Source organism: Photinus pyralis, unplaced genomic scaffold, assembly GCF_008802855.1.
Source record: "Photinus pyralis isolate 1611_PpyrPB1 unplaced genomic scaffold, Ppyr1.3 Ppyr1.4_LG2, whole genome shotgun sequence".
Lineage (NCBI taxonomy): Eukaryota > Metazoa > Arthropoda > Insecta > Coleoptera > Lampyridae > Photinus > Photinus pyralis.
In genome coordinates this window covers 13524534-13549418 of record NW_022170403.1, presented here as the reverse complement: position 1 = coordinate 13549418, position 24885 = coordinate 13524534, and the positions used below count along the sequence as shown (strand labels likewise).

General features: G+C 36.2%; 1 protein-coding gene across 4 annotated transcripts in view; it reads right to left on the bottom strand.

The window, feature by feature from the left end:
* Positions 1-24885, bottom strand: part of LOC116164422 (probable E3 ubiquitin-protein ligase HERC1) — a 52224-nt gene that overhangs the window by 22964 nt on the left and 4375 nt on the right. For all 4 annotated transcript variants that reach the window (XM_031478604.1, XM_031478606.1, XM_031478605.1 and 1 more), the window contains exons 2-9: positions 18308-18635; positions 17799-18145; positions 17171-17751; positions 16816-17125; positions 16311-16764; positions 7470-8246; positions 4390-6152; positions 4208-4342 (exon numbers count right to left, since the gene is read on the bottom strand). In XM_031478604.1, the coding sequence (XP_031334464.1) occupies positions 4208-4342; positions 4390-6152; positions 7470-8246; positions 16311-16764; positions 16816-17125; positions 17171-17751; positions 17799-18145; positions 18308-18635 (4695 nt within the window). The remainder of the gene's footprint in view (positions 1-4207; positions 4343-4389; positions 6153-7469; positions 8247-16310; positions 16765-16815; positions 17126-17170; positions 17752-17798; positions 18146-18307; positions 18636-24885) is intronic.

The window sequence follows — 24885 nt, the reverse complement described above, 5'->3', positions numbered from 1 at the left end:
AGGTGGTTACCGAGGGATTTCTGACATGGGTGGTCAACACATCCAGCCCATTTAAGAGTGTAGAACTGAACGGGATATTCCCGTTTTTTTTTTGCAGAAGGGCCTTTGTTGCACCTCTTTAGAGTCTCCCTAGCTTTAAAGTACCTGGGGAGTAGCTCTGGGAGCGTTGAAAGTTCGTTTATCAACACCACATTCGATTCAATTAGTGAGGTTGCTGAAGGCTTTGGCAATGATCACAAGATTGATCCCCGCCATGCTTGGAAGCAGGGTCATTATATCCTCAATCGGGACGACGGAGATGAACGCATCGATTACTACAGGATGTATGTCTGTAGGGTGGAGTGTTGGGCCCACTGCTGCGGTGTCTGGTGCTAGACGGGTTCCTCCCCAATCTGAACGAAGACGGAACGTGTACACAGGGATACGCGGACGATCTCATGATCGTCGCAACTGGAAAGTTTCCAAACACCATGAAAGAGCTCATGCAGGGAGGCTCTTAAACAGGTGGATAGGTGGTGAAATAGGCATGGCCGCTCCATTAACCCGCACAAGACTGCGGTTATTCCATTTATGAACAGAACGGGAGCGGATCTTGATGGCTTGACAGGACAGTTAAATATTTGGAAGTCACCATCGACTCCAGCCTTACCTGGAAAGGGCACATTGAGCGAATAAGCAAAAAGGCCACTGCATGTCTATGAGCATGTAGAAGAGCTTTTGGCTGTACATGTGGGACATGAGGGATGTGATCCAAGCTGTCTCACTAAAACCGAAGAGTTATAAAGTTATTCTCCTGAACAGGGAGTGGTGGCTGAACTCAGATTACCCGTTCCTCAAACCTGAGGCGCTCGTGTGATTTACAGACGGGTCTCTAATGAAATATGATATACACAGTGTCCATTTTTCGAGTGCCACTATGGGGATCTCGCTTTTGTTTTGATATCACCAATGGATATATTTCTTGCAGACGTCTCAATCGCCCTTTGTGAGTACCCTCTTCTGACAATCCGTTCTTGACGTGTAAAGGAATATAATAATAATAATAATATGCCTTTATTGAATAACTGCAGTAGCCATATAACAAATGAGACAGTTACCATTAAAAAAAAGCAATTAAAGAGAATTGTAAAAAATTGATTTAAAAAAATTATTAAAAATAGAAAAAAAAAAAATAAATGCTTAATGTGAACTACTACAGTTTTAAACCGTAACGTCGGATTCAGATCAACGTCTGCTTTTCAATCTGACTTCAATATATATGTACAAACAAAATCAAAGTCGCAGGTAAATGTTCTTCTGAAAAACGCGTTGTAAAAAGTAATATTTATCTGAATATGTTATTCCATCTAGTACTGACAAGCTAGTTTAGCTTCCAAATGTACATTGTTCATTAAACAAAAATCTTTATATTTACAATTAAAAACTTCAGAGGTAACTCCTTAAAACGATTGGGTAAGCTATTGTAAATCATATATACATTAAAAGAAAACGATCTCTCAAAAAAGGTTGTGCTGTGTGAGGGAAGGGTTATTTTACCTTAAAAGTTCAAATTTTACACATCGCCGCGGTAGGTGATTTTTTTAGATAAATAAGGAGGTACTTTGGTTAAAATTAACTTATGGTAAAAAGTAGTAGGATGAAGCTTACGGCTGTTATTCAGATTTAATCAGAGACAATCAATGAGTTTGTGGGATATGTGATCGGTCTTACGCAACCCATAAATAAATCTAATTCTGTACCCTTTGTATTTTATTTTTTGAATTAACATCTAGACGTGGATCATAAACTATATCACGAAAGTTAAAATGGGATAGAACTAGAGACTTATCGCCAAGGTCGTTCTATGGGGATAGAGAAGCTTAAGACCCATGTAAGATTTTTGCACGCATTTTGATATAATATTCCTTATATCTCATGTTATTATCCATTATTAGTCCTAAGTTTTTAGCTCTATCTAACACTGGAATGCAAATGTCATTCAACTTCAGATTTATTATTGGTTTCCATATTTCACATTTTGATTTATTACCAAATATCATTGCACCGGATTTAGTAGCATTCAGTATTAATCCATAACTAGTGGAAATTTCGAAAATATTATTTAGATCTTCTGAAACCTTGCTTAAGACTCTCTTGAACAGCGTCGGGACCGAATGAGTAATAGAGCTGAATGTCATGAGCATACATTTGAATTTTGCAGTTGTGGATGCTGTTAGGGAACTTAGAGGTGTAAATCTGAAATAATAGTGGGCCTTGAATTGATCCTTGCGGAACTCCTATTCACAAGATGTGGGCCTCAGAACGTTTTTGAGTTCTATGATCTAAGTAGGACGATATTAAGTCAACTGAGTTAGGTGCAAATCCACAGCATTGTAATATAGCAAAAAGTAATTTGTGGCTGATTGAATCAAATGCCTAACTGAAAACTAGCAGAACAAGTAAAGTTAGTTTACCTTTATCAGTTGACGATATGATATCATCTGTTATGTTGAGTAATGCGATAGTACAGCTATGATTGGGCCTAAACCCCGACTGACATTCTGGTAATAAATTATACTGTTCTACATGCTCAAAAATTTGTTGGTAAATAATTTTTCCAGTATTTTGGAACATGCAGGCAGTAAACTGATGGGTCGCATATCGTTAAACGAGTGTGCTTCCTTAACCTTTGGAATAGGCAAATTTGCATGCTTCCATGCTTCTGGATATATGCCCCCTAAAATATAACTATTGAGTATGTTTGTCAAGAAGGGTATTTTATATGGGCAGCACAACCGAAGCATTTCTATATTGATTCCATCAGACCCTAAAGCGTTACTTTTAATGCTTCGAATAACATCAGAAACCATATTTTCGCTAACTATCCTAAATTGAAGTGGCGGAATACCTTTAGATAAATTATCATAACATTGAAATTGTTTTAATGGGATATTGATAAACCTCTCGCCAGGAAAGGTTGCAGGTCACAGAACACTTGATCCCGGTCTACAATCTATGTTTTTCTAAAGATGTGAGCGACTTCTGGGATAGTATCGTGTCAATGTTGAACAAAAAGACTTTTCGTTTAACATTGGCACAATCCTATTCCGGAAGTCGCTCGCATCTTAAGAAAAACTTAGATTGTAGATCGATATAAGGTGTGCTGTGACCGGCAATCTTTCCTGGCGAGAGTTATACATGGTACTTGATTGACAAAAAATGTATTAATGTCCTCAGGATTATTGAGATGCTCTGGTATTACTGACTGTGGATGCGAATAGAGGCTTAACAGTTTCAATTTATTCCAGAGTTTCCTTTTATTAGCATCTTCCCCGATACCCGATCACGATCAGAGGTCGAGGAGGAGGGCTATGGTTGGTAGAAATTAATGCCTTTCGTTGAGACCTTTAATTAGAATACAATGAGAGATAAAATTTATTTCGATGAGACCTTTCATTAGAATACCATGAAGGGTAGAACATGTGTGTAACCCCAATTTCTAAAGTTTAACTTGGCACCATTAAAGGCATGTGCAAAATCTGTGACCAATTGGTTGTCGTATGTAAAAGTTATGCACATTTTACTTTCAAAAACAGCATCTCAGGAAATAATAATAGTGTAAACTATTGCAACGGAACAATTGCTTTGTGTGGTCTGAATGATGAATATAAAAATGACAAAAATTTTGTATAAGACGCGGGAGTTATATTTCTTTACTTTACATTAGAGTATACACAAACAAATTGAATAATCAGATAGTACCAAAATTCGACGTGATGTGGCAGCACTTATCAGTCACTTAATTGGAACGGAACAACTATAAATGAATAAACAATGCTAATAGTTCATTAATTCATTCACTAAACTTAAATATTAATAGGTACCTAACTGCGAGGTTAATTATGACAAACTCTCTATTTAAACTTTTTAACAAGTAATGTCCTCGTAAATGCATATAATATGAGAGTAACATATTCGTTTTGGAAATTATACGGCACAGCATACCCATAAAATCTCCTATAGGCATCATCGCATCAATATTATATACATCACATGTAATGTCTTCCTACCATTCTACCACGCCAATTTTTTTACACAGACAATGAAAATTGATATACATGCTAACCAATTTGTGGGATCAAATAACTTTATTCACCTTTTTATTCTTCTAGTATCAGATCATTTTTATTGTCATGATTACTCAATACACAATTTATATCATAATTACCTCTTTAACCCAAGCAGAAGATGAATGGAGTATACGAATTAAACTGATGGTTGCTTCTCCCAGCACAGATGGAAAGGGAGTAAAGTCGGGCTCGCCAGGTAGTAAATCTCTGTGCGTATCGTAAACCTGCAGTTGCTAAAAAGGAATTTTAATTAAATAATGCTGCGTCTATATCTACCTACCTGCATATCAATCATCTTTACTCTTTCCCCTGGCTTGGTGCTATAAAACATGACGCACGGATATAGCTCGGTTGCATCAACGCACTCGAAAGCAACTTTCGGTTCCTCTCCATTTTTGCCGAAACTCAAAGTTTTTGTATCCATATCTAACACGACTGTGATGTAGTCACCCTGTGTGTAACTTTGTAAACACAGATCCTTTTCTCCACTGTGATATAGGCTACCGCTATAAGCCCGATATAACCACATATCGCTGGTGGTGCGATGATTATGATCTTTAACTGGATATTTGGACACACCAATACACGTTCCTTCATTCCCTTTACTTTCTTTAACAATCAAAATTTTCCACTGATAACAACCAGACTTCATCGCTTGAGTACCAAGACCGTAACCACGCCCCCCCGATCCATGTGTCAAGATTAAGTTACCTTCCACTAAACAGTTGACGCATTTAAAAAGATCAAAACCAGTATCGTGAAGTAACAAACTATCATCAACATCCTTACGGAAATGGTCAATAACATATGAATCTGCCAATATGTGCTTATCGCCCGCTTTATGTTGCTCAGGACCCCTCAATAATGGTTCCTTCCAAATGACACTTGCGAGATAGCAAAACAATTTTTGCACAATGTATTTACTAGTGTCTGCGCTAATCTCGGATTCCTTGCAGTTCGGTAAAATTGTCTGAAGCAATTGTAAAGCAAGAAGTCGGGGTCGCAAGGTTTTCAGTTGTAGACCACTTTCTTCAATGTCTTTACTAACTATAATTGACAGCAAAATATCTAGCCATTTCCGTCTTCTTAGAACTGTTTGGATAATCTCGTTTGCGGCGATTGTTCGTAGGAATACCAAGAACCCCCCCAAAGCTCTGTTGTAATTCGTGACAAATCGCTTTAGAGGTACAGCTTTCAGTACTTGGAATAGGTTGGAATAATTATGAATAGTTATGTAATTAAGTTCTTCGTATAGTGTGTCTATAATTTTTTCCACATTCGACACTCCGACACGTTTGGCGTGGATCCGAGAAGACATGGCCACAATATGCATTAATCTTAATGATGCAACATTAAGCGTTTGACTTTTTGTTATAATGGTATTTGGTGCTAAGTACAAGCCACATAAATGGGTAAGTATTGGTATTAAATTGTTTTGAATGATTAAATTTAAGTCGTGCGCCTGAAAGCGACTGCTCAAAGCGAATATGGTGAGAAGCTGTAAGTGTTTTCCGTGCTCGTTTTCGACACCTTCCCGTAACAAATTGATGAGCAATTTGTAAATATTGTACACAATTTCTTTTATTTGCTCTTGTACTTCTTGAGGAGCCACCTGAACTCCTTCAAGATAATGGTGTAGTTGCGTACATCCTTCCTCAGCTTGCAAGTTGCTCAACGAAAAGCAGCCAGTTAAAAGTTGTTGATGCACACAACTTAAAACTGAATTTGACGGTTCATTTCTTGATTTGGTGAGTAAGTTGTGTATGTGCGTTAAACTATTCAGTCTACTCTTTGCTCGTTGCAACTGGCTCGACATGGCCTTGTGGATTACTTGCGGGTCACTAACCCAACCTGTTGTACTTGTGGTATTTAGCAACATCTCTTTCTCAATGGGTTCACCGCAAACATATCCAATTAATGTATGCATAATCTCTTTTAAGACACTGGGTTTGAAAGTCTTACGGCTAGACTCGTAAAAATCTACATAATGCTTCTCAGGCTGGGCTTCATCAATATCCAGGTCAGATAAATTTACATCCACATCTAAAAATAACAAGCAAATCTGTAACCAAACTGCTTTCTTTTTCTTATGTATCAAATACTGTGAATCTTGTCACTTTGATATACCGACGAAATAGGAAGTGACATTGAAACCAGAAAGAAAATTCCAATTCAATATAAAATATTAACTAATTAATACATTACATTACACAGTATAAACTTTTCTTTGCTTTCTAACACACAAGACAAAGAAAATAAAGTTAGTTCCCAGCTTGTACATTCTGCTGCATTTTTGGGTATCTTCTTTGTAAATTCCTACCTGCAAGGCGCATTCAGAAAATAAGTTTCCCTATTTTTTTTAAGAAAACATATATGGGAGCTTTATTAGCAACAGGTATAGCAAAGTTTCAGCTATTTTTCGACACCACAATTGAAACACTTATATCGTAGAATGAATTTCTGTATCCATGTGTCGTAGATGTCTGCCACCTGTGAATGGACGATAGTCATCTTCAGCTCTTTGTCATATCTCATAACGCTGATCGGAGGACAGAAGGTGCAAGAAATATGAGAGCAAAATCAGGACTGTATGGTGGATGATCAAACAACTCCCAGCCGAACTCCTGCAGAACAGTTACTGTGCCCAACAGTATGTGAACGACCATTGTCAACACCTGCAGTTAGACTTCCATGCCTCTTGTTTTGAATGGATATTTTTTGAACATAAGAACTTTATCACTGATCAAACCTCACAATCAGCATGAGTAAGAATAAGAGCTGCCATTGCTGTAATGCTATTGGAACCAATTGGAATCTGTCCAGTAGGCATATGACTGTGACGTCATAGATCTGTTACGCACGCGCAGTTTTACCAGATAGATACTTTTACTTTAAAAGAAAAAAATAAGGAAACCTACTTTGCGGATGAGCATGGTAGATATTGGGACTTCTTTATAGATTTCATCTTAAATAGTACTTAGTGTGCAGAGGATTTTGCGGACTTGAGACAGAAGTGAACAGTCATTTGAGGTTTCTATAAAGATTAAGCTTGAATCACAAATGCAATTATATGACAACAATCAAATATAGTTCAATCTGAATTTCCAAACAGTTGCCTGAAAGTATTACAACCCACCCTCTTGTAATCTCCAAAGCTGCAACTTCAACAATACAGTGAGTTAAGAGACCTGACATACCTTGAATAATGAATAAGTCAGTCACAATGTGTACTGACACGACAGAACATACAAGCCCAGATTAATTTTATTTTTTTTAGAGCATACCAAAAGTTGAACTTTAAGTGTAACGCATACAAAATAAAAAGTTGAAAAGATTTTAAAAATTGACCAATTAACTTACTTTTTACAAATATTAATAAGTACAGGCATCTTTCCAACACAAACTCGCAACATTTCTGTAGTTCAAAGTTGTTTGTATTTTGTGTGGCAGTGTCAATTTCGACGTCCAAATCGACATCTTCCAAAGTGGAATCCTTTACATCCTCCGTATCCTCACACTTTTTTTCTTCGCTAAATTTCGCTAAATAATGAACATCACTTATTTTATGTTGAAATTCTAACACAAATTGATAAACTTCTTGTACTTGCGGATGCTGATAGGATTTATGGATTAATCCGACGTGTTTTAAAGCGGTTATCAGAAAGCAACGAGATACTATTTCTAATAATTGACTATCAAAAGGAGGAGGGGACCATGAATCACTTTTAACAGACTCCAGCATTGCTTCGTAAAATCCAGGATCGTCAGCAATGTAGTCCTCCTGTATTGCACATGCCTCATCATATTGTATGGGTAGTTTAAATGCCAATTTACATAATGCTTCAGTTTCTTCGTCAAAACGAGAAATTGTAGTAAGCATTTCTTCGTGGGAGCATAACAGCGCCATGCTAGATATTTGACCGACAAGCTCTATGTCTTTACAATTAACTTGAATTCCTGATGTAAATAATGAAGTTTTTAGCCAATTACTACTCTGTATCTCTTCTCGAGTGGCCGGTTCGCCTATTAGCATTGTACCCAATGACTGTCCAATTAGAAGGGAGCATGTTCTCTCCAAGTCTATTAGCCATACCCATGACTGATCTGTTAGTTGTGTTAGGGTTGGAGTTTCCGTTCCTACAACAACAAAAATAATGGAAACAATAGCAAAATTACAATAATATTAGCACGATATACTGACAGACCTCACAATCTTTTGATTTGAGCTTTTTTTTACTGTTTATAAGGAGCATTTCGAAAGCTTGATGTTGTAGGATTACCTAATCGTTTAGTCCTACTAAACTTCGTGATGAGAAATTTATAATCATAACATGATGACAAGTAGTAGTTCCTTAAGTAGGTATTTTTCAAACATAGTGTCGCCCTAATGTATCCTAATGTATGTGTTTACAATTTTCGTAACCTTCACTTACCTGAGGTAGTTCACTTGCTTGTTTTACGATTTAAGAGATGCACGTCGTGATTTACCTATGTACATCTGCAATAATTAGTTGTTGGCAAGGCAGTACCCTAACGTACATCGTTTGTTTTTAGGCCAGAGTGAGGTCATCATGATAGTAGATTTTCCTAATGCCAGTTCCTGCAGAAATTCCTGCCATTCCTGTTCAGCAGAACGGTGCAGAGATCCTTTACCTTTTAAGAGAAGGCGATCTTCCTTTGCATGATTAAGTCGTTAGTGCTGTACTCATTTTGTGCCAATTTGTGCGCCAATCAAATGAGCACAAAATAGGCACAAAATTATGATATAGGTTTCAAGTCGCTCCGATTTGAGGAGTACTGCTCCAACGGAAAATTTTGATTTTCTCCAAAGCCAAAGACGCACAAAACTTGAGCCTGAGTAAGCAGTGACGCTTGCCACCTCATCGCCGATGCGTTTGATTTCGAGTCAGAATCAAGACGCCAACTCGTCTTACAGAACTTTGATGCCCAATTTTTAGATGTTTTAGCTGAGAGACCCGTTAGAGACACTGTTTTCGAGAAGAAGCTTGATGAACGGATCCAAGCAGCATTGAAACATTTTAGCCAGGGGTTAAAACCATAGCAAAGTTACACGCTCTCTGCGTCTAAAAGGCCAGCAGGAAAGTTAGAGCTCCTGGAAACCAGATCTTTAAACTTTAGAGGGCCACCCAGAACAGGCCCGGATAGTTACCAGGGTGGGCAGCCCTCCCAATGCGAGACTCAGTGGCCAGTACAATTGAGCTACCAACAACGGACACAACATCCTGGGTACAATCAATGCTACGGAAATATTAGCAAGTTAAAGGAATACTCTCTCAACAAGGTTGTTTCTTCATATAGTCTTGTCATGTATACATATATTATTTATTGTATAGAAGATGTTAAATTGACATTTAAAGAAATTTGTAAGAGTAGGCCAAGCCTCTCTTTAACAGTAAGAGTAGATAAAAGGATCACTTTAACGGCAAGGGTAGATAAAGTGAAACAAATGATTATTTCATTCCAATTCCAATGACATGTCGTTCTTATTAAAAATGGGACGCGGAGCATGAAATAAAATGAAGTTCAGAACAGAAAACAATACTGGCAGAACCTTTAGCTTGCTCTTTTTGACGTCTACATTGAATTCAGAATTTTCAGAAGTTTTATGATGATTTATATGGCTTCTGCTATAAATTAAAGTTTTGTACAATGAACGACGATAAAACATCCCTTTATGATATTGTATAATAAATCATTATTATTCGTTTAGAAATGTTAGGTTAGGTTCACATGCAGCGTTTGGATTTGATAAACGCGTTATGTAAGGTAATAATTGAGGTAATGCTTGTAAAATGGTAGGTACTCCTAATTACAAAACCTACTACTTTGTAGCACGCATTTATGAGGGATTCGATGTGCTGATTAAAATTTAATACGGCAGACAACACAAAAAAGCGGGCTGATTCGCGACGGTTGGAAAGGTGTGTATGGCTCTTTATTCGGGTATTTTACCCTATTTGATTAATTGACGACGCAGTTGTTAGAAGTTTAAGACCTGTTGTCTAATTTACGGAAAAAGTTAGACAAGTTGAGATCTTTCATTAGAATACCGTGAAGGATAAAACCGGTCCCCCTTCAACTGTCAAAATTTCGCTTGAAACTGCATGTAAAGGTCATTTCACATCCAAAACCAGCATCCCGGGAAATAACTGAGGGGAGATTAAAACAATAATCTATGAAGGCTGTCTGGCAGAATTGAAAGTATACGCCACCTATTGCAAAAAATCCAGAACTTTAGGACAATTCCCCTAAAAGTAGTTCAAAACTACAGAAGTGGGCCATGACGGGCGGACAAAATACAAACAATTTTTAAAAAACGCGCTACAAATATATTGACGCTTATAAAAGTGTAATATTAAATATAGACCGGGAGATGGTGACACTTTTTGTGGTGTGATTTGCTACAAGTATGGCGACCATTCAAAGGTTTAATTAAGTACTCCTCAAAACGAAAATGGTGCCAAATCTCTGGGAGTGGGACCGTTATTGCCTGACGATTGTTTAAACATGTCGGAAAATTTAATGATTTTGGACAATTTGCTACACAAAATTCTTTGGATTTTCTGGTAGTCGGTGACAAAACAAATGACGGAAACGAAATGCCATACTTTTCTGGTGGGCCTTATAGCGCGCCATACTCATTTGAACGTGTCGATTGTTTGATTTTTTTTTGGGTGATTTGCTACAAGCTCATTTTTTTATGAGCATCAAGTCGTCAATCAGTCATTCACGAAAATCAACCTGCCATACCGCTGCGACGGGCCCGCATAGCCGCCATACCGGCACAAAGATGTCATTTTTGTTAATAATTTTGGGCGATTGGCTACACCCTATAAATTTTTCCACCAGTTATTTTTATAGTCAGAAATAGAAATTTCGATACGCCATACCTGTGACATGGGCCAATTATGTATATTTTTTCAAAAATGTAAGAAAAAAAGTAAATATCAAGTTTCAAACATGAATCCCGGGTCAATCTTGTTTTATCACGAGATGGTATGTCGCTTAATATTCTCCGTCCCACTCGAACCTCTTAGTCAAGTTGTAGAGGTCCCTGTCGGGGTCGTTGTGTTCGGCATTGCATTCAATGGATCGCGGGTAGTGGGTAGCAGCTGCCGTCAAGTTTATACTACCCTCCATAAGTATCTGAACACCCAGCGTACTTTGATCAATTTTGATAAAATTTTCAGGGCAGTTGTATTTATTTCCAATTAAGAAACGATGAAAATTTGAACATTATAAAAATTAAAGTAATACTAATAATAATAATAACCATAATAATAAACGTTTAAACAAATATAGCAAACGAGCTCCTGGATGGCTACAGCATGTGCAAAACCAAATTTTGCACCTGTTGTACTTGTTGTACATTTGCTTTTATTCTAAGTACATATATGTATCAAATTTGGCACCATAACCTTTAAAGATATTTACGAACAATTGTTCTATCGCGATGTAGTTTTGCCGCTTTCCATCGTGTTGCAATTTGTTGTTGACAGCCTCGTTGTATATTCAAATTCAAATTCTTATTCTTATATTTGAACTAGCGTCGTAAGTAGTGCGTTGATTTATTTGACTTATTGAATAGTCCAGGAAACGAAACTTAAAATATTGTAAAACCTGGCAATTTTTTCAAAATGCATAGATTCGCATGAAAATTTCTTCGTTTTTTAGCGGTGAAAACTACTCCTTTTTGCCAAACCCATAAAACTACATATTAAAGCTTAATAAGGTGAGTAAAATTCGTTTTTCACTTTTAGCTTTAATTATTTGAAAATTAAGTCTTCTAAACTGGTCGCACTTCTAGAATGTATTAATAATACGTAATTAGAGAAAACTGGAAAAGGGGAAGGACTAATTTTAATGAGGGTGGTAATTAGGGGGTTGCTTACGCTGATTTTTTGCTGCAAAAAGTACGGATCTACCTTATTTTCATCATAACTCACTTAACTTTTATGCTAGTTTGTTTAAAAAAAAAAAAGAAAGGTTTTTTTAAATACTTTAAAGACTATTGTACAAGTTTTTCTCGAAAAATGCATAGTTTTGCCGTTATTTGACTGTGAAACTCTCTAATTTAGCGTTTAACGAATAAGAGCTAACCTTTAACAAGTCACATCTCGGTTCGTGTTGGTCATACAGCAAGTATTAAAAAACCATTTTCTTTGTGTTTTTTAAAAGCTACGATTTTGTTCTCCACAGTTTTTTTAATAAAATGCATACTTTTCGAGCTTTTTCGCGAATAACCAATTAAAAACATTTCTTTTCTATGAAAAACTCATACTTTTGGTCGCGAATAACTGGAGAAGTATTAACTTTCTAAAACAAGTTTAAAAAGTCCTTCTGCAAACATAAATGACGAGATCGTATTTTCCTCCTAATAATATTAATGCTAGGACCAGGAAAAAATACCGGTAGGCCCGAGATCCTTACCCCATTCTCTTTCAAATGAGCCGCCTATCGTCGAAGTCTATACAGTTTAATGAAAAATAGTGGAGCGATTACAAATACATACAAATTTTGAAATGGGCATTAGTTTTACTTTTATTCAAAGTGTCTACATATTGAACTTTTTTATAAATGCTTTCGTAAATAGCATCGCGCATTGTCTACATTAGAAATTTCATTGAATACCTTCATAAATTAAACATACAGCATGCGTAAACAGTAATTTTGAAACCGGTATGAGTTTTAGTTTCATTCAAGGTGCCTACATATGATGTTTCGTTTAACTGGCTTTCATAAATAAGAAAGTTGCCATTGCGCATGCTCAAAACCAAATTGTAAAACTGATATTAGATTTGCTTGTATTCCAAGTGTCTATGTATTAAATTTCATTTAAATGCTTCAGTAAATAAGGAAGTTGGCATTGCGCATGCGCAAAACCAAATTTTGCAACTGGTGTTAGATTTGTCTTGATGCCAAATGCTATGTATAAAATCTCATTTAAATATCTTCATAAATAAAAAAGTTAGCATCGCACATGCGTTGAACCAAATTTTTGACACTGCGCATGCGCAAAACCAAAAAATATCGGTATGCACGGAATCCTTGGACCAAGCCCTTTCAAACTTTAATCGCCAAAATCGGTTCAGCGGTTTAGAAGGAGGACGTGTGACGGACAGACGGACGTCAAAATGCAGCCAATACCGATTTTTCACTTTGAGGAAAATACGCTATTTCTGTCTAAACATTACAATAAAAAATTACCATCCTTGAAATGGGGTGGCAACCACCCTCAGGGGGAAAGCGCCCTTTGGCATGATATAAATTTTGATCCTTAGGCTATTCTCTACCTACTGTCAAAATTTCAAGTTAATCGATTTAATTTGAAAAAATTGCCAGGGCAAAACTTTCATTTCCTGGACTAGAAGAGAATGTTATGCTCAAGCGCTACATAAGTTTGTATATGTTACAGGCAAACTGCGAAATCCGGCATTTTACAAAATCCCTAGGCATTTTGCGAAATGACTAATGCCGCAGGCAAAGTGAGAAATGGAGCTCCAGTTCGTACTTTGCCTGCTGTTCTTTAGGGATTTCGCAAAATGCCCAAACATTCAAGCAAAGTGAGAATGCTCTGCCATTTTCCACAGATTGCGGGTACAGCGGTGTCAAACGTAAACCTGTCGCGTTAGTATACCTTCCCCAATCTGATATATTCTACACGCATGGCTTTATTTTTGAAATCAAATATTGTTGGGTACTAACATATTTTTCTTGGCCATTTTAAACCAGCAAACATACTAAGTGGAAAATTATATTATCTTTAGTAGGTACTAATTCTATTTCTTTTACCACGCACCAGTTAGCCGTAAGAGAAGGAGGTAATTGCATTCAAACACCCAATACGTTAGTGTAATTACAATATTTTTATTTCAACCAGATTGATATTCGATCGAGAAGAAATTCGTATGAACTTATATAAAATCGCAATCATCGTACAATCAAATGGCAACGCTGTACGCGCAATCTGTGGGAAATGACGAAGCCTTTGCAGTTTGCCTGCATGTATGGGTATTTCGCGAAATCCCTAAAGAGAGGGAGGCAAAGTGCGAACTCGAGCCCCATTTCTCACTTTGCCTGCTGAATTGGTTATTTCGGGAAATGCCTAGGGATTTTGCAAAATGCGGGATTTCTCAGTTTGCCGGTAACATATACCTATATACTTATGTAAAAGCAATTTAACCACCTACGTCAGGCATGTCAAACACGCAGCCCGCGGGGCCGCATGCGGCTCGCCGTTTTGCAACCTACGGCGATGTTTGCAAATTATAAAATTCAATTGCTAGTTTAATTGTACCGTGTGTCCTATTTTGGTTGAGACTGTAGCGTTTTTAAAGGCAGAGACTTGCGGTTTTCGCGACCCTCTGCCACTTTTTGGTGAAACGTATAATACCCCAAACAGAACCAATCTAGCTACGTTTTTTTCTGAGATACAGGGTGAAAACAAAAATTTTGACTTTTTGGAAGGTTATCATACCTTACTACCAATGTAAGATAGAAAAAAGATAAAAACTGGCTATTTTATATAGTTACGTAGAATTCAGCGGCGTAGTAAAAACATTTTTGAACCGCCCTTTCTGAGATTTGATCTAAAGTTGGTATTTTTTTAAACACCTTGTATATCTTAATGTCAATTGCTTTTCATACCCTTTCCTGATTACACTGATGCATCACAACCTATATATTTTTTTAAATCTTATCGATGAAAATTAATAAAAACCTTACTTTTTACTTTTTTAAATAGTTAGGCCATGGATTCATGGAGATTTTGTTCTGTTTATTGGATCCATGGTAACTACGGCAGCCGATGTCAATCAATAAAAATGGCTGGCGGTAGAAACATGTCATTTTGAAAAATATGATATATAATTTAAAAAAATATAGGATGATTCATCAATGTAATCACGAAAAAGAAATGCAAAAAATTGACGTTAAAATACAGGGTGTTACATTTAAAAAATATCAAGTTTGGGTTCAATCTCAGAAACGGTGATTCAAATTTTTTTTACTACGCTACTGGATTTTACGTAAACATATCTAATATAAGTAGTTTTTACCTTTTTTTCTATCGTACATCGGTAGAAAAGTATGATTGATAAGGATAACATCTCAAAAAGTCAACCTTTTCGTTTTTACCCCGTATCTAATAAGAAAAAAACACACTTAGTTGGATTGATTCTGTTTGTTCTGTTTGTTTATGTTGTTAAGTTTACCAAAAAGTATGGCACATAGTCGCGAAAACCGCATGTCTCTTATCTTTAAAAACAGTTGAGATACACGACTGCAGTCTCAAAAAAAATAGGACACAGCGAGGGACACAGGGTATATTTTCATGATTTTATGATTATATGTATTTTTTCATTTATTGTATTATTTTGCATACCTACTTTTTATGTTGATAATAAAAAATCAAAATTTTCTTAATGTGAACTTTTTTATGATGTAGCCCACAAGCTGTATGTGGAACCCTTAGATTTACCCTGGGCGATAAACGAGTTTGACATGCCTGACCTAAGTACTTGCAATTTTATATGAAGTTGGTGTCGGTGTCGCCTGGAAATCCTTAATATATTAACGTATTACAGTTCGCTTAGTTTTTATTATACAGGGTGTTCACAAAAATACAATTAATTTTGTTTAGTACCTGGCGGTGATTCATTATACAGTGTGTTTGTTTCATTTACAACTAAATTTGCATGTTTCCTATCAATGCGCATGAATGTCGTTTAACCTCTTACTTTACAGGATTGTTTCGCCTCAAACTCTCAGAGGTAGGAAGGAGAAAATATAAATTGTAACACATACATTACACAGTACTTGTAGTAACTGTAAACACTGCCGATTTAGGGGTAGGTGTACAAGACTGTGGCCATAGGATAATACCTATCACTGTGTATTTTACCTTAAATGACTCTGCTATTTTGCTATTTTTGCAATTCACTAATAATTTATACATGGGTCTTGCATGTTTCAGTTAAATTTATCTCTAGATAACCGGCTATGAAATGAACTATGTAGTAGATAAATTTAACAATAACATGAAATATTGGTCCTGCAAATGAATATTGAAGGTACAAGCCGAGGTAAAAGCACATGTAAAATTTCAGTCAGCGTATATCATCCACATTTGAGTAAAATCGTGCATAAAATATTAAAAATATGAAGTAAATTACAACTTACCTGATAAATTTTCTGATAACACTTCCATGGGCAACAACTTATTCAGTCGATCCAAGCTTGGCAATACATTTAACAAATGTGGCAGTAATAGTTTCAGGAATGCCCCGGGCAAAAGCAGAGATGAGGTCAAAATTTTAAGTAACATCGAGCCGGCCAAGGAATCGAGTAACACGTTAAACAAGAGATCTAGACTTGCAGGACACTGCTCCAACATGTGCCCGGCTTTGCGGAATATCTCCGAAGCGAGCGGCAGAAGACATTCAAGGTGATTGCTTAATAAACCCATGCTGTTATTTACATTGTTAGACCGAACTCCCACGCAATCAGCGAGTATGTGATTTTGTAAGGCGGACAATAGCTTTCGCAAGTGATCAATTCTTGGATTACTGATATTCTGCCAATTGCCTTCAGCTCCGCTATCAATATGTGATACTATGCTGCTTAGATTTTCTTCCTAAAATTTGATAAAGTAGAGCGCCCTAATCTAGCTAGATAATTCTATTACCGTATGACTATTGAACGATTGTAAGAGTGTTGTCATTAACATTTCCAAAATACGAAAATCTTTCGAGTCTAAGTTTTCAGGTACATCGTTATAACCGAGCAGTGCAGCAATATGCTCAGGTTCCTCTAAACTGTTTAGAATAATCCCCAACAGCATATGTTGACCGGTGGATAAGTGTTTACCATGAAGCAACTGTTCGTGTAATAATTCCATTCGTTCTCGCAATGTAGGTAATAGCAACGAAGCACCTACATTTAACACTTCTTTGACTAGAGACTGTATATCTGTAGGCGTATTCACGTCCATTAAACTAAATTAAATGGTGCAACAGTAGCAACTAGAGAGAGTTACTTACTTGAATAAAAGCGATCGTAATCCTTTAGCCTGCTGTCCTAATATTGTAGTATTCAACCCACCATTAACGCACAAAGTCAAATGAGTGAAGAGCAATTTCAAACATAAAAGGACAAAATGATGGTGTTCGGCAGAACTTTTAAAAGGCGCAGGTGGATCCTTTTCGTAAAAATTCTTTGTATATTTTTCTAAAAATATTTTAAGTAACTCGAAAGTACGTTCGTGTATATCTAGACAAAAGGGCCGATGACGCGCAATCTGTCGACTTTCAATAGGAACTGATGTCCAAACGATTGAATGCGAAGTTCCTGCGCTGATTTGTCGAACGTTCACGTTTGCAAGCCCAAGAACTTCTAAAGGTACCGATATGGGGCTGTTGGTGTGGCCTTGACCACATTGTCCCATGGCATTGGATCCCCAAGCGAAAACTTCACAATTATCTGTGAGCGCCAGACAATGCGCGTCTCCGGCAACAATGTCCACAATTCTATAAGGTGTCAGATCTTGAACTAATGTAGGCAAAAGCGAAATTGTATCTGTTGATCCTATTCCCAAACATGGACCGCTTCCCCACGTGTAAACCTATGCAAAATTTGAAAAACGGAACTCCAGTTAAATTAGCATGTTACCTGTCCCGAACTTGTAAGTGCCATTGAGAAGAGAGCACCGGCACATATTTTTGTAATTGTAAAACCTTGTAGCGCTTCGATAACTTTTGGTCTGTACAGTCTCGCGATCTCTCCGTGTCCTAATCTACCACTGTCACCTGATCCAAAGGACCATACTGTTTTTCCATCTTCAGAAAGTACCAGAGTATGAACACTCCCACAGGCTACTGAGCCAACATTACTTAGGTCCCTCACTTGTGTTGGTTTATGGCAACTGTTATTGTCACCATGGCCTAGTCTACCATGATCTCCCTCGCCCCACGTGTAGAGCTCACCGTCGACTGTCACAGCTGCACTGTGCCTATAACCTATATAAAGCATTAAAGCCTTAACGGTAAAACTATGTTTGATTATCCATTATGTACAACATTTTAGTTAAAAAACTAATTTCGATAGCTCCTAGAAAATACACCAAGAATTGTGACTAGTTTGTAAACAAAAAGTTGGAAGGAAACAAAGGTAATAAGTACCTGCATGAATAGATTTGAGTGTCTTTGACAAAAAGGGGCCGCCAATGATTTTTGGTTGTTTATATGTCGAGCTACTGCCATGTCCAAGTTTGCCATAGTCTCCGTCTCCCCAACTATATACCATTCCATCGTCGTTAAGGGCTAACGTATGCCCATCGCTACCTTTAGAACTGGACATTTTTTTCACTACACTGTCAATAAGTACGCGCTTCGGAACTGTTTGATTAGCCGAATCTCCCAGTCCTAATCTTCCATAACTACCTTTCCCGCATGCGCTTACGCTTCCGTCATGATGGATTATAAATGTGCAGAATTGACCAGCTTCAACCTTAAAATGAAAAATTATAATCGGTAATAGCACACAGATACAGAATAAACAGCTACTGAATATATCATATGGCAGAAGGTCATTTCTTTCTAAAACCAGAACTGGAGGATACAACACCGAAAGACTTACCTAAAATTTGCGTTTGCAAACTCAAAATAGCAAATTGGTTGCGGTTGTCGATGCTCAAACAACGATTGGACCCACAAAGTAGGGACCCTCTTGTCATAATCAACCCTCTACCTAACAACGCCATGCAGGTACCATAATTTTACGAAAAATTCAGGAACAGCCTTCACTTTAACCCCAATCGCCACCATTTAGTCCGCAAAGGTAAATCTTCAATTTAAAGATCTGAACCATGTGTCATGGCACTTGGTGTGTGCTCGAAGTAAAACGTAAAATGCAAACGGAGCAAGCGATGTGACAAGTTCAAGTTCAAACACCCCACCCCCTCACAGAAGTTAATTGCAGGCATGTCTTTTTCGAATTTGTATTTTGTTCAACATAAAAAAATTTACACATGTACCGCTTCATAACGAACGTGCACGGAAGTATGTCAAGCAATAATCAAGAAGCGCAGTTACCACAATTTCTTTGGACGTAAAAGTTTCATTTCGTTCTGTGAAAAGCCGAGCACGTGACGGAAATTAGGTTTTCTGTTCGTTTGAAAAGGTACGCGAATCGAGATTGTTTCGTTCAAAAAATAGGTCTCGATTCACGGATTCATTGAAAAATCTATGTTGATTTTTGAGAACCACCGTGTACCATTTTAAGTGCGCTGAATTTGAATTTTTGTTTTATTTCGCTTATGTGTGAAGATTTGTGGTCCAAATTCCAGAAACAACACGTGCCACTATTGGGTGAAGTTTATCCGAATGGTAGTGAAGAATTAGCAATTAAACTTGGGGTAAAAAATATAGTAAGTACCGAGAACTCCTAAATGTTGCTGAAGAAATGTCTAGTTACATAATAGTTTACACAGCAAATCTTTAAAGGATAATGAGTATTACTCACTCATGGAACATAAGTACATCTAATGTGCTCAGAAGAGCTTACGTTAGAAGCTCTAACTTTGGCTACAAGGGTCCTGGGTTCGAATCCCAGGTAAGGCATGGCTGTTTGTGATTGTATAGTGGGTTGAGTGGGAAGAGTAGCAAATTGCTAACACTCCGCCCACTATAAAATAAAGGCAATAAAATAAAATAAATAAAAAAAATAAGTCCTCCAAATTTGAAAATTGTTTTTCATATTTGTCATGCAAGATTTTAAACAATTATTTTAATTATTAAACCAACTGCAAAAATGTTAATACTTTCAAGAGCATGTTACGTACAGAACTTATAATTCTCCAGAGAAACAAATGGCAATAGGGCGATTTAATCTCTTTTGTTTTCTTTGTTTTTCATTTTCAATTTGGAAACAAGGTTAAATCATTGATTTAGGTTAAACGTCAAAAGTTGACTTTGTTTTGAATTTTAAGCTTATGTTTTAGTATTGGTGCACTATCACGCCTGTTGCGGCAAATTTCAAAATAGAAGCATCTATGGTTAAAATATTAAATACATATCTTCATAAATAAGGAAGTTGGCACTGCGCATGCGCACATCTAATGTTTACAATAAGAAATATGTTTGCCTTTGACAAAAGCATCTGTGATTAAAATTTCAAAAAGAGATCTCGATAAATAAGACATTTGATGTTTACAATATGTGATACATTTGCTTTTACTAAAAATATCTTTAGTTAAAATTTTAAAAGAAATATGTCCATAAATAATTAAGTTGACATTGCGCAGTCTGCGCATGCGCACATCTGATTTTTATTATATTCGATGTGTTACCCTTCACTAGATGTATCTGTGGTTAAAATTTCAACAAACTGTATTAATAAATAAGAAAGTTGATAATCCGCAGCCTGCGCATGCGCACATTAATCGTCATGATTTTTCTTGGCTCAGGTTCCAAAGCTATAAGCTACCAAATTCAAAAAGAACGACCTAATTATATTAAAAACTGTAGGCGTAGTTATATAATAATAATAATAATAAATCGTTTATTTAGTTTGACATGGAATACATCATCAGGTACATGAGCATGATCATTACAATTTCTTAGTCCTTCCAGATTCCCCCAAGGGGTTAAGATTCAGATTGGTCAAAAATATTAACCATCTGGTCTACCACTCAGCCCCAATACGCCATAGAGAGGTATACTTCAGTCGTGGAAATCTACCTACATCCATTAAATTGTGGAAACGAGAGAAAGTTATCAGTCAATGATTTCAATTGAGGAAGATGGTACAAATGTACATTAATTATAGGTAGGTATTATACTTCACCAGAATAAAGCTTATTTTTAATTAAGGTTTTGAACTGTGCTAGCGACATAGATGAAAAGTTAATTTTTAGTTTGTTTAGATAAAAAGCTATTAAATAAGAGAAGGACCTTTTATATAATTGAAGATTATGCTTAGGGATTGTAATAAGTAAATCCTTTCTTCGTATATTAATATTATGAGTGTCAGTTCTGAACCGTATTTTGTTAACGAGAAATTGTGGGCATTTATTGACAACTATTTTATAAAAAGTGCAGTAGCAATGCAGCTTCCTTCGATCTTCCATTTTCAACCAACCTGCCTTACTAATGTAATGGGAAATTCCTTCCCTTCTTCTGACGCCAAATATAAACCTAAGACAGGAGTTTTGAACGATTTGAATTCGTCTTATTTCACAGGAATCCAAATTTGAACTGTAGACGACATCACAATAATTAAAATTCGATAAAATGAGAGTATCGCAAAGCAAATTTTTTAAATGTTGGTTTAATGAATGCCTATGAGAATACAACAATTTCAGAGTAAAATATGATTTTTGTATTAATTTTGAGATATGCAACTTAAATCGCAAATCTGAATCCATAATGAGCCCAAGATTTTTAGCACTACCCACAAGTGGGAGTATTGTACCGTTCAAGGATACTCGAGTGAGATTTATTAACGGCAGTCTATTCCTCTTACTCCCAAATAGATATACCTATATGTATTGAAGATCTTGCGCGCATTAACCGATTGCACGAGTGCGTTTGTATAGTAATATTGAGCACCACCGCCGCGCCATCCTCGAAATTGCTTCCAGCATCTCGGATAGGCTATTAGATAAGCATTTATGCGGATACAACTTATATCCCAATATCAATAATCTCCACATATCTTGAAGATTCTGTTTTGCAGATAAGTGTTGCTTTACGCTACAGTTTGTACTCCTCATATCTGTAAATGTGGTGCCAATGTGGATAAGTTTGGGCATCATGGTTTATCTTGTCAGAAGAATACAGGAAAGTACAGTCGCCATCGAAACATCTTAGAATGTCAGAAAAGAGCATTCCATGAGGCTGGTTATTCAGTCATCTTAGAACCTCCTCATCTTTTTGGAATTGATAAAAAACGACCTGATGGGAGAACTTTAACACCTTGGATGGAAGGACGATGTCTGGCATGGGACTTTACTTGTGTTGATACCTTATGTCCTTCATATCTCTTCTCCTCAGTGAAGAAAGCAGGTTCTGCAGCCGCTTTAGCTGAACGCAGAAAGAAAAATACTTACGCTGCCTTAGAACTTACATTTATTTTTAATGGATTCGCTGTAGAAACCATGGGTCCGTGGGGAAATGAAGCCAAAATCATGACAGCGGCAATTGGTAAAAGACTCAGGCAAAAAACAGAAGAGATCCGCTCAACCCAGTTTATTTACCAACGAATAAGTATAGAAATTCAAAAAGGCAATGCCGAATGTATTTTAGGAACTTTACCTTTTTTTTTGTAATTCTTTTGACGAAATTTATTATGTTTTAAAACCCCGTTCTTATATGTAATTTGTTCCTTTTCTATTATTTTCATTAAACGTTTATTTATAAAAAATAATAATAATAATAATAAAACTGTTTTATAAAATGTGCCACTAGCTCTCCTTCTATTAAACAATGTATCCGCTTCAGCTTTGCCCGTCACCACATGACATAATACACGTTCTATAGTGCGATTCACACTTAGAGTTCAGTATTGGGCTTATGGAAGGCAGCTATAGCGTTACAAAATGTGTTGTCCCACAAAAGACCTGGGTTGGAGAATCCTATTAATGTAACAATGGCAGGTGCCATTAAGTACCGATGCGATAATTAGGCAATACAATACATCTATTTCAAGGAAAGAAGCAATTTACCAATGGTGCTCAAACAATCATACGCAATTTAATTTAATTAAGCTAATTTGGATTGATAATCACGTGAGATAAATAAATTGTTTTATTTACATCACATTACATAAATTAAGTAATAAGTCACTTTCACTACTGCTATCATTGTTTATGTTTATAATAAGAAGTTGCACATCATCTGTGATATGATCAACTTGCAACATCTTTTCTTCAACGTTCTCAATATATCGAACATAATTAGCCCAATTTTCATTTGTTACTCTCTGATAGGTATATGCTTCGGAAATTAAGTAAAGTTTAATGAATTAGATTAAACTATGTGGATACTTGCTCCCACACCACTTCAATAGGGTTCAGATCACAGTGACACAGGGATAATCTTAAAATTCTTATATTTTTATTGCGGTTTTTGTGCAATATTTTCTACGACGTATCCATTGAATTCATCTTTGAACTTTATCACGACACATATAATTCACATTTTGAAATCTTAAAAAAAATATCTTTGCTAACAAGCCATTTTTTAACGTCTTCCAATGCGTTCCAACTTCCTACTGTGATAGGGCGCAATATCCGTCGCAACGATTCCATTCATCTAGTCGCAGATTACCAATCTGCAGAATTTTTTTACAATGAACCCGTCCTTGCTTCCGGCATAAACCAAGACGGATCCCGCACCACGAAAGTTGGAGCTTTTAATCCAGTGGATAAACCTTGATTAAACGTATGCCTATGAGAATGCACAGTGGTATTTTTTAGATAGAATAGGTAAAGGAATTGTGACAACGCTGTGTAATTTATGTCCATAAAAATAACATTGCCCTATGTTACATACTGAACTTTGTGTTAATCGCACTCTGGTGTCCCAGTATTGCATATACTTATGAGTTATGACCTTACTCGTAGCCTAATTCCAATTTGCAAACTGAGATCGTACTTCAAAGTCTAGCTTTTGTTGTTTAATACGAACAATAGGAACATACGAAGATGGAATTAATGGATTTGGGTAGAACTTTGTGTATGCCTTCTCTCATTTTGCAAAATTTTCCGAAAATTCGGAATTCAATGAAATTTGGTATCTTCGTATCTTTTCAACAAGAAAATAATGAAACCTAACTTTTTTTGACAATTAAAAAGATGCCCTTGCTCTACATTCGACGGATGCGCAACTACTTTTTACCAAGATGAGCCGAGGACCGAATCTAGGGTCGAATAGTCTTTCCCAGTAAAATGCGAGTTGTATAAAAATACCGTTCCACGCTTTTGTTATTAAGGACCTAAAGAGTGCATAAAATGAATGAATAAGTTTCACGATTGTTACCTATATGTATATTAATAGTAGTAGTGGTTTGTGGAAGAGTTGCTATGGTTTTTCATATTCAATAATGATAATAAATAAAATCTGTCATAGATAAAAGAAAAGGTGTTCTTTCCAATTCGAATAATATACAGGGTGATTCAAATTCGAGGGCCACCATGTGGATTTCGGAAACTGTAAAGGATAGGTAGTTAGTTTAAATTTGCAGTTTTGAAAATTAAAAAATTCCTACTACTTTCGGAGATTTCCGGAAAAAGCCGAAACTTTGCAAAATCGTTTTTATTTTTTACTGAAGTTATTAAGCACAACATTTTTTATTTGCAGCAATAAATAGCACAAAATTATTTTAAAAGATATTTCCTCGGATATTTCTAAATAAATGATACATTATTTTTTATTTATTTATTTATTTAGCATGATACATTATTATGACCACTTTTGTCCCTCTACAAGATGCTACTTTTAAATTTTAAGTTTGACGTTTCGTCTCCAGTCAACCATCATCAACTTTGTTTATTCTTATGGAAGTAATTTTTACTTTTTGTGTCATTTGATGGAGAATTTTTTTCTGGTTCCAAAAATGTAAACATCACTATCTTTTAATCATAAATATAATTCATAAAAACGCAACGTTTTCTAGGCAAAAAAGAAAATATATTAATAATTAAAAAAAATTGTGATGTTTATATTTTTGGACTCTCTTTTGAATTCTCTATCAAATT